A 10,679-nucleotide genomic window follows, 5' to 3' on the forward strand; every position below is an offset into this window, starting at 1 on the left:
TTTTTTTTTTTCATAACAGTTTAAGAGGTAATGAGAAATGGGGAGAGGCATATGTGTAATTGTGATGAAAATACTGTCAAAAAAATACAATTTAATCCTAACAATAAACTTCATTTTCTTTATGCAAAATATAATTTCTTATTTAATCTGATTCATGAAATTAGATATGGACGTACTTGACAGGTTTTGTGACCCATAATTTCATATTTAATGATCAACAGGAACTGTGTTTACTGTAAGATTTGAGTCATTGGTGCTTTTTGGAAGCTTACCCTGGCTTTTTTCTCTGCGTCTGCCTGGCGTCTGTGCTGATCTTGAAGGCAACGCAGCCACTCGTCCTCTATGCTATCTGAGGGGGGCATGCCCTGCTCCACACGCCTCTGACAGTCCAGCTGTAGTTCCTTGTCTGTCATCTCCTGCTGTAGGGTCATACACTTTGCCTGTCGCATGGACAGCTCTGCTACCACCGCGATCATTTTACAAGTGTGCTCCCTGATCTGAGCCTGCAGCTCGTTCACCTAAAACACAAACTCACTCTAAATGAATTTGCTAAAACTCCTGGCTTCATGACCTTGTGTGTTTACAGTAACAGAGTACATTCGTTTAAGGGTTTAGTCAATCTGAAGGATTTGTTAAGAAGCAGGAGAGCTTGCTATGGTTCATTAATGTGGGCAGCTGATGTTTTTTGGAGACCATGAGGTCTGCAGGGTGTCGAAGCATCAAGTATTGTGGGTTACTACGTGAGATCCAATGTAAATTCTGAGTCCTGAAGCAAAACCATTTGAGGACTGATCTAAATCAACCATGTTGCTGTGCAGTGTGTGTAAACTTACTTTCTTAGCCAGATGCAGCGTGTCTTCTTTACCATTCTCAGCTTTGATTTGGAAGCGCTGGGAAAGGCGTGTAACCTGCTCATACACAAGCTCCATTTCCAAGAGCTGAATCTCCTTATCTGCCAAATGCACCTCTAACTAAACACACCCACACACACACACACACCAGTGAGTGACATTAACTTTTCCTTTTGATTTTTTATCTATACGAGTGCATATTTTTCTAACTATATAAAATACACCCTGTGTAGTCATTAGATTGTAGTATTTTATGAGATATTTTTATTTAATCAGTTGATAACATTCTCATTATGATAAATTTTTATTAGATTACATTGAGAAATTATCTATTAGATTTAATAAAATTAAGTCAACATTGCCTCAATGAAATCTGTTAAACAAATATACAGTATCTCACAGAAGTGAGTACACCCCTCACATTTTTGTAAATATTTTATTATATCTTTTCATGTGACAACACTGAAGAAATGACACTTTGCTACAATGTAAAGTAGTGAGTGTACAGCTTGTATAACAGTGTAAATTTGCTGTCCCCTCAAAATAACTCAACACACAGCCATTAATGTCTAAACCACTGGCCACAAAAGTGAGTACACCCCAAAGTGAAAATGTCCAAATTACTGGGAGTTTCACTGAAGTGTGTAAATGTGGGTCGGCCTGAGAAGGAAGGAACACTGACCTCTGGATTATTGGAAGAGGACTGACCACAGCAGACAGGTCGTGTGATACTTATGTCTGCCCATGTTCTCTTTTCGTTTATTCCCACAGGCCTCTTTCTGACATTTACAAATATTTCAGAAAGCCACAGCCTATCTGCATTCTTTAAACAGGACTTAAACAACAAAAGATAGTCTGAAAAAAAATCACAAACCTGTATAGGGTTGCATCTCATATAGTATAAGAAAACAATACGGCAGAATCAAAAGGGTATGTATTGGTATGTATGTATAACCCCCCCAGTTAGTTTTTTTTTTTATTAATATATCAATCCAATCCAGATGTGATTTCATTATTGCCGATTTGAACTGATTTTTTAATTGCTGTTAAAACTGTTTAATGCACAGGTAGATCCAAGTCAGTTTAATCACTATTCTATGTTAATGCGCTGTTTTAATTGATGCACACACATCACCTGCACACAGATATTGCAGATTGTGCTGTGCACACACAAAAACATCCACAGAAACTTGTTGTCAACACTGCTGAATTGCAACATTATATTTCTCAGCAACAAGGAGGTAAAATCACTGTTTTTGAAGTAACTAAACTTACAGCTTCATTGTTTGTAGAGAGAGATGCAGGTAGTTACATGCAGATGCAGGGAATTACAAACCAACTTTTCATCTCTTTCTCTCTCTCTCTCTCTCTCTCTATCTCTCAATCGATCAATAATTAATTGAAATAAATGCTATAATTCATTCAAACAAATGTGATCTTACTGCACTACTTCATCTCTGTGTCTGATTGGAAGCAGGCTAGCTCTAACTAGCTGTAACTGAGGAAAATACATGTAATTTTTACCCTTCCGGTCAAATATTGCACCGCAAGCATCATTATTTGTTCCAAACTGTGATGCACATCTGAATAAAATGTATTATCAAAAAGGATGAAAAAAACTGTAGGGATGAGGACTTGTTTCTATCCATTGGTTGTTGATTGGATGAAGCCAGATCGGAACCCTAGTGAAAAATAAATATACTAAAATGTATTTGAAATACATTTATTTCATGCTAAGTATACTACAAATACATTTAAATATCTATGTACTTAATAAAAAAATGCCCTGAAATTGTACTGTTGGTATACTAAACTGGTATACCTTAAGTCTGCTAAATTGGAACAACTAATTTTGTATTGAATGAACTTTAATTATGCGTAAGTAGTGCTGAAGTCCAATTAAAGATATACTTAAGTACAGTGGTGTGAAAAAGTGTTGGCCCCCTTCCTGATTTCTTATTTTTTTTGCATGTTTGTCACACTTTAATGTTTCAGATCATCAAACAAATTTAAATATTAGTAAAAGATAACACAAGTGAACACAACATGCAGTTTTTAAATGAAGGTTTTTATTATTAAGGGAAAACAAAATCCAAAACTACATGGCCCTGTGTGAAAAAGTGTTTGCCCCCTAAACCTAATAACTGGTTGGGCCACCCTTAGCAGCAACAACTGCAATCAAGCGTTTGCGATAACTTGCAATGAGTCTGTTACAGCGCTGTGGAGGAATTTTGGTCCACTCATCTATGCAGAATTGTTGTAATTCAGCCACATTGGAGGGTTTTTGAGCATGAACCGCCTTTTTAAGGTCATGCCACAGCATCTCAATAGGATTCAGGTCAGGACTTTGACTAGGCCACTCCAAAGTCTTCATTTTGTTTTTCTTCAGCCATTCAGAGGTGGACTTGCTGGTGTGTTTTGGATCATTGTCCTGCTGCAGAACCCAAGTTCGCTTCAGCTTGAGGTCACGAACAGATGGCCGGACATTCTCCTTCAGGATTTTTTGGTAAACAGCAGAATTCATGGTTCCATTTATCACAGCAAGTCTTCCAGGTCCTGAAGCAGCAAAACAGCCCCAGACCATCACACTACCACCACCATATTTTACTGTTGGTATGATGTTCTTTTTCTGAAATGCAGTGTTACTTTTACGCCAGACGTAATGGGACACACACCTTCCAAAAAGTTCAACTTTTGTCTCGTCAGTCCACAGAGTATTTTCCCAAAAGTCTTGGGGATCATCAAGATGTTTTCTGGCAAAACTGAGACGAGCCTTTATGTTCTTTTTGCTCAGCAGCGGTTTTCGTCTTGGAACTCTGCCATGCAGACCATTTTTGCCCAGTCTCTTTCTTATGGTGGAGTCATGAACACTGACCTTAACTGAGGCAAGTGAGGCCTGCAGTTCTTTGGATGTTGTTGTGCTCTTGGGGTAATTTTGGTCGGCCGGCCACTCCTGGGAAGGTTCTCCACTGTTCCATGTTTTTGTTATTTGTGAATAATGGCTCTCACTGTGGTTTGCTGGAGTCCCAAAGCTTTAGAAATGGCTTTATAACCTTTTCTGACTGATAGATCTCAATTACTTTCTTTTTCATTTGTTTCTGAATTTCTTTGGATTTCGGCATGATGTCTAGCTTTTGAGGATCTTTTGGTCTACTTCACTTTGTCAGGCAGGTCCTATTTAAGAGATTTCTTGATTGCGAACAGGTGTGGCAGTAATCAGGCCTGGGTGTGGCTAGAGAAATTGAACTCAGGTGTGATAAACCACAGTTTTAACAGGGGGGCAAACACTTCTTCACACAGGGCCATGTAGTTTTGGATTTTGTTTTCCCTTAATAATAAAAACCTTCATTTAAAAACTGCATGTTGTGTTTACTTATGTTATCTTTGACTAATATTTAAATTTGTTTGATGATCTGAAACATTAAAGTGTGACAAACGTGCAAAAAAATAAGAAATCAGGAAGGGGACCAACACTTTTTCACACCACTGTAAAATATTTACAAAAATGTGAGGAGTGTACTCACTTCTGTGAGATACTGTATATGTTGTACAAATATATGTATAACAAACTAGGTCTAGAATAGAAATAATTATTAATAATAATATTTATACAACATTTATAAAAAATAATATTTATATTATTATTAAATAATGTAATAGCATAAGAAATCATGTTTTAGAAAAAAAAATAGATTAGATTAAATTGAGAAATTATTACCCTTTAAAAATTCAGTTATAACCAAGTCAGCATCATCTCATTTTATGCAATAAAATATTTTGTACATTAATTGAAAAGTCTGTGAAAGTGGTTTTGCGCCTTTTTGGGATGGCACAATAAAGCGACGTTCACTTGCAGAACGCAAGCTTCTAGAGGGCACAAATGTATTATTATTTATAAAATTATTTATTATTATATAATTATTAAATAAAAAATAGCATATAGAATCAAGTGTTACAAATAAAAATAAATTCTGACCAACAGGAGGGTCCCTGCCAAGCAAGGCATTAACCTCCAAATATTTCCCGTTATGTGGACTTTAACTGTACCTGTTCAATCTTCTTGATGAGCTCCTCAGGAGACGGATCTTTTCCACTCAGTTTTCTTGCTCTGGTTTGGTTCACAAAAGCCTTTTCAAGCTCAGTCAGTCTGTCTTTCATCTCAGACAGCTATGGCACAAAAAAAAAAACAGCCGCACCATCAGGACACAATTAAAACAGTGGACTCATTTAAAGCCCCTTTGCTCTCATTACACAGATGCACAGGCTGTGAGTATTGTGTGTTTGTATCCCTCTGTGAGTCATTTGGATAAACGGCGTCAGGATGGTGGCAGATGTGTCATTGTGCTTTTCAGTCACTAAAGATTACATTGCATCTGCTGTCGACATGAGGTGTGGTACTTGTTTTGTTGTGCTCAATTTAAGGCCAAATGATTGGAAATGTCTTCACAAACATAAAGCCAACCTAACTGGATTGTTAAATGATGTCTTAATCATTTGCCTATACTGTACATTATAATCTAAAAATGACTCTTAGGCTCCGCCAGGTTAACACCCAGTGTTATGCATCTCAACAAAGAGGAAAAGCTGAAATACAAGTTAGATGTCCAAGTGGACTTGGGAGAGACCTGCAAGATATCAGTGTTATGTAAGACTACAGCCAGGAAGAGCGACACTTGAGCCAACACACCAGCATGCGCCCACAACAGACAGGCCAAGGGCTGGAGATAAAAGTCATCTTTTAGTTCCCGCAAGCTGATTAATAAAAGCCTTCTTAAGCAATCTAATGAATTAGAGTAACAGAAGGAGGGACGGTGAAGACAATGTTTGGGGTCTGAGTCTTAATTAATCCTATGTTTCTGCTTTAATCTTCTTGAAAGAAGTCTTATATTTAATTTATTCCTGTGATGGAAAAGCTGGACTTTCAGCTGTCATTACTCCAGTCTTCAGTGTCACATGATCCTTCAGAAATCAGGCTAATATGTTGATTGAGTGCTCAAGAAACATTTCTTATTATTATTAATAAAGCTGAATATGCTTAATGTTTTTGTGGAAACAATGATACATGAATTTTTTGATGAATAGAGAGTTAAAAAACTGCATTTATTAAAAAAACAATTGGTAACATTATTCAAGTTTTAACTGTCAATACTGATCAATTTAATGACCAATCTTACTGACCGCAAACTTTTGAATGGTAGTGTAGCTGATATTTTCAATGTAGCCATAATGTGTTTGGACTTCAGGAAGTGTTTCTCCACATCAGTATTATGTGGAATTTGTGACAAATGTAAATGTAGTGAAAAATATTGGACTTGAACTATAGTTTGGCATTGCACACAGTGTCTGAGGACATAATATGTTTTTACCCCTGACTTTAAGCCCTACAGCAAGGATGAGAACTAGTAACACAATCTAATATTTAAGTGTTTATTTTATCTGCACTGATGCAGTAGATGTTTATATGAAGAGACTCTGTTGATTAAACACAGAGCGGTATAAAACTATCAAGGAGATTCTTGCTAAGATGGTTTATTTCACTTTTATCTCTTAGAAGGAACTATAAATGGTAAAAAGAGCACATCTGTGAGTATGTGTGCCACCTTAGATGGCAATAAATGTTTGGAAAATTATATACAATCTAACCTTTACTTACATTCCACTGCATTATAGTGTGTTTGTTTACTCTGATTATATTGTTGGAATTTGTTTTTTGATTTATGTATCTGTGACAGATCATCTCTTTGGCTGCTTCACCCAATCTGATGCAAAAGCTGGAAGACCCCCTTTTTTTCATAGTTGTTTTAAATAAAGGTTGCACAGTAGTTTCAGAATTTAGATGGAGGTACCTGTATCCGTAATAAGATGCTTTCTTCCTCTAGTGCCCGTTTACTGGAGAACTGTTTCATGAGAAGGTTGTTCTGTCTTTCTTGGTCTTTCTGTTCAATTTTCAGGTTGCTGATTTCATCCTCCATGTTCTGTATCTTCAGGTTGCTGTCTTCAATCATTTTCACCAGCACATTTAGCTTCTCATAGAAAATACACAATTCCTGCTCTTTTTCTACAAGCTGCACAGCCCTGACAACACAAACACAGATATAAAGTTATAGTGCAAATGCCACCCCAGACGGTAAGAATTCACCTGACAGACCTTATAACTCTCCCACCACTGGGTGCGTTCTTGCATGGCAGCCTCGTAGCTCTTGCACATATGCAACTTTTTTTGCTCCAGCATGTTGATTGCCTCCGAGAGTTTGCCGAGGTTCAATTTCTTCTCCTCTCGTTTCTGGTGCATTTCTTGCAGAACCTGTAACACCCTTGAGATCTGATTCTTCATACGGTCTCTGAGCTTGTAGCTGTGAGAGTGTTGTAGACGGGACTTTTGCAGCATCCTAGAGTGAAACCAAGCACGTTAACCAAACGTTATCTTATAGTGTGGTGTAGTCAGATTGTAGTATGCAAAAAAAAATTATAATAATAGGTATAACATATAACGTGAGAGCTCCAGTACTTGTCTTTGTTGATAACAATCGATTGCAGTGTCTTAAGATTTTCTTCCAGTTTGGCCAGCTTCTCTTGCACCTCTGCCAGGTTCTGGTTTGAGATGTGGATCAGGCTCAGGTATTTGTTCCGCTCGCCCTTGGTGACTTCATACAGTTTAGCAAACACACCCAGCCTGTTGAGGGTAAGAAAACATTTAAGTACACCTTTACATAACAGACTACAGGCTAACAAACTTGATTCTTTCTAAATTAGGCAAAAGTTTCAGCTCTATTTCAGCCTGTCTATAGAGTATGTGTCAATCACCAGTAAGTACCTTGACTGGGTCTCTTGAGTCTGTTTCAAGTGTTCTTGAATAACCAGTCCTTTCCCCTGCAGATCTTGCTTGACACGCTTATATTTTAGCTGCAACAACAATCATATCAATCATCAAGCATATCAGAATAGCTCACCCAAAAATGACAATTCTGTAAATCAAGGATCCTCAAATCTGGCCCACGAGATCCACTTTCCTGCAGATATTAGCTCTATCCATAATCAAACACACCTGAGCATGCTAATCAATGTCTTCAGGATCATTAGAAAATCACAGGAGTTTGATCAGGGTTGGAAATAAACTCTGCAGCGCAGATTTGAGGAACCCTGCTGTAAATATTTTGGATAGGTAAAGGGCTTAAAGTCCCCCTGTAGTGAAAATCACTGTGCTTTGAGAAGCTCACGGCTCTTCTGCTCTCTTTCATCTGCTTTGATAATTATGAGATGATGAAGGTGATGAAGCTCATCTCTACGGCGATAGGACTCTCTAATCAAAGCCTGTTCCTGTTCCACATACTCTTGAACCAGCTGGACCTTCAGCCCTACCAGACTGCTACTCTCTCACACATAGACACATGAAAACATACAAGTGGACACAAACTCATTTTGTAATGTATCTTGCCACACCACTCAGACATTATGTCAACTGAAAGCCATTTGTCATAATGTACTGTACATACCTTGCTAATCAAACTGCGTTTTAGGTTTTCCACTTCCTTTTCCAGATCTCTTCTTCTCTGCAACAAGCAGTCACCATCTGGGACTGTCTCTCTCTATACAAAAAAAATAAACAATATATATAACAAGCAAATTATTTCTTTATGGTCTATAAGAGAACATGTATTTTAGGTCCTGTAACTTTTTTCAAAGATCACCTTTGTACCTTCACTAAATGGTGTGATAAAATAATTTATAAAAGAAAAAATATTCATGGTAGGTTCTCAATTAATATTAGCTCATAAAATGCATACTAGCATGCATACTAACTATAAAACTATGATGTTACCATATATTACCATAATGCTGTTTAAAATAGTTTTATATAGAGTACAGCATGTCAAAACACAAGACATCAACTTACCAAATGTAATTCATGACAGCTACTATACGCTTTATGTCAGCATAACATTTAAGAAAACATCATTCAATTTAAGTGTCTCTTTTTGGGGACCTTTTTCCATTGTAATGAAAAGGCAGCTGAAAAGCAGACAGAAAATTATGGGGGAACTGGATATTTGCACACACGTGCTACCAGGCCATGTGTCTTATGTAACAAAAATCTCTAAAATGCTAAGGAACTAATAGTTCCTGTTATTATAAAATAACCATGATCAGCCTTTATCTACATAACGTGAGAAAGAAATGGCTTCACAGCAATTCTGAAATGTAGGACGTCACAAAATATTTGCTTCTGCAGTAATTTCCACTAAACATCATTCTTGTGTTGCCAAATCCTGGCAAATCTTGAAAACACTCTTACAGTATGATCACTGATATAATTATTTATTATTATCATTATCATTATAAGAAATTAGATGTGTTTTGAGTCACCTGAGCCTGGGTCCTCTCATGTTGCTGTTGAGTGTTAGCAAGAGAGTCTGTGGCCTGTTTCAGCTGCAGTTCATTCCTCTTCAGGGCTCGCATAAACTTGTCTTTCAGCCGTGTATCTCGAGCCAGTTTATCACACAGAGACTTGCACTCAGCAACAATCTGCTCCATGTTGATGTCAAGCAGACCCCTGTAGTCCAAAACAATCAATACCACAGATTTACTAAAAAAAAAAATTATTTGTCTTATAACACAGCTATATGACTTCTTTTGCAAACAGATTTCTTCCTCCAACCCCCAAAACATATCCTCTTTTTTCAAGTGTTATTTACATATTTTACAAATGGGTCTTTTGAAGGTTTCTTCTGAAGGGTCTTTAATCTCAGAAACATTTTGGGTGTTGTCAGAGTAGAGTTCTGATGTGAATCCTAATCCATCTGGCAAGAAACTCTGAGATTACAACCTTTGATCCATGAAGATGGCCTCTTTTTCTTTGGTCATCTGCAGTTCTTTGAGGAGTCTGTCTTGTATGTTCTCTGCAGTCACCAGCCAAGACTTGTGGCCTTCCAGTTCTCGTACCACCTCTCTTTTGGCCTCCTTCACCTCCTTGCACTTAGCCTCCATCCTCTGCTGATGCTCCGTGTGCTCCATACGTTGTTGCTCTATTACTGCAACCTGCTTCTCCAGCTCCCTATGACACGCAAACAGATACAGTGGGTTAGTCAGTCAAATATTTCCATTGTTTTGTGAAACTATGCAGGAACAAGACACAAATACGATTTCTTGTGGGCGACCCTGTTGATCTCCTTTCCCAGTTGAACAGGTATGAGAAGCACCTGAGCCAGCTCAGCCTGGTGAAAGACATTGCTAACATGTGAAATCCACATCCCAAAGTTCACAGGACAGATACTTCAGCTTAGTGATTAACAGGTCCTGCTTCCGCATTGCTTTCAACAAGATCTTTTAAATTCTCCAACTCATGTTGTTCTTTCTTTATATGTTTCTGTTGAGTCTCCATGCTCTCAGTTAACGTCTTCACTTCCTGTCTAAGCTGAACCACCTCTTTCCTCACCTCCTCACAACTATTCTTCAGGGCCATGTACCTATTTTCTAGCTCCTGAGGATATACAGGACAACAAAAATATATACAGTGAGATCCAAACGTTTGTGACCAAATGGGATGTTTTTCCCATTTAAACATGAAAATAAAACAGTATTTTGAAACAAAATAAAGGAGCTGATACAATTTCTGCTTATTTTTTTTACTAAAAAGGGGAAATAAAATTATATGAAACAAATTTCAAGAATTTGACAGAAATCAGGACATGAATAGAATCAAGATATGAAGCAATTCATACAAAAAGGAACTCAAATATGCATGATATAAACTTGCTAAATAATCATTTTTAAGCACACAGGATATTTCACAATTAAAAAATGTGGCTAGGGTTATTGAACATTTTAAAT

General features: G+C 37.3%; 1 protein-coding gene across 1 annotated transcript in view; it reads right to left on the reverse strand.

The window, feature by feature from the left end:
- The window catches only part of LOC107732959 (coiled-coil domain-containing protein 146-like), an 11,010-nt gene extending 699 nt beyond the window's left edge, over positions 1–10,311 (reverse strand). Inside the window, exons 1-13 of the mRNA XM_016544429.1 lie at positions 10,141–10,311; positions 9,990–10,063; positions 9,676–9,903; positions 9,216–9,435; positions 8,345–8,437; positions 8,055–8,222; positions 7,666–7,754; positions 7,360–7,524; positions 7,016–7,240; positions 6,698–6,926; positions 4,899–5,018; positions 834–971; positions 273–518 (exon numbers count right to left, since the gene is read on the reverse strand). Of these exons, the coding sequence (XP_016399915.1) occupies positions 273–518; positions 834–971; positions 4,899–5,018; positions 6,698–6,926; positions 7,016–7,240; positions 7,360–7,524; positions 7,666–7,754; positions 8,055–8,222; positions 8,345–8,437; positions 9,216–9,435; positions 9,676–9,903; positions 9,990–10,063; positions 10,141–10,311 (2,166 nt within the window). The remainder of the gene's footprint in view (positions 1–272; positions 519–833; positions 972–4,898; positions 5,019–6,697; positions 6,927–7,015; positions 7,241–7,359; positions 7,525–7,665; positions 7,755–8,054; positions 8,223–8,344; positions 8,438–9,215; positions 9,436–9,675; positions 9,904–9,989; positions 10,064–10,140) is intronic.
- Between the last annotated feature and the right edge of the window lie 368 nt (positions 10,312–10,679).

This window comes from Sinocyclocheilus rhinocerous, unplaced genomic scaffold (assembly GCF_001515625.1).
Source record: "Sinocyclocheilus rhinocerous isolate Xijiao unplaced genomic scaffold, SAMN03320098_v1.1 scaffold400, whole genome shotgun sequence".
Lineage (NCBI taxonomy): Eukaryota > Metazoa > Chordata > Actinopteri > Cypriniformes > Cyprinidae > Sinocyclocheilus > Sinocyclocheilus rhinocerous.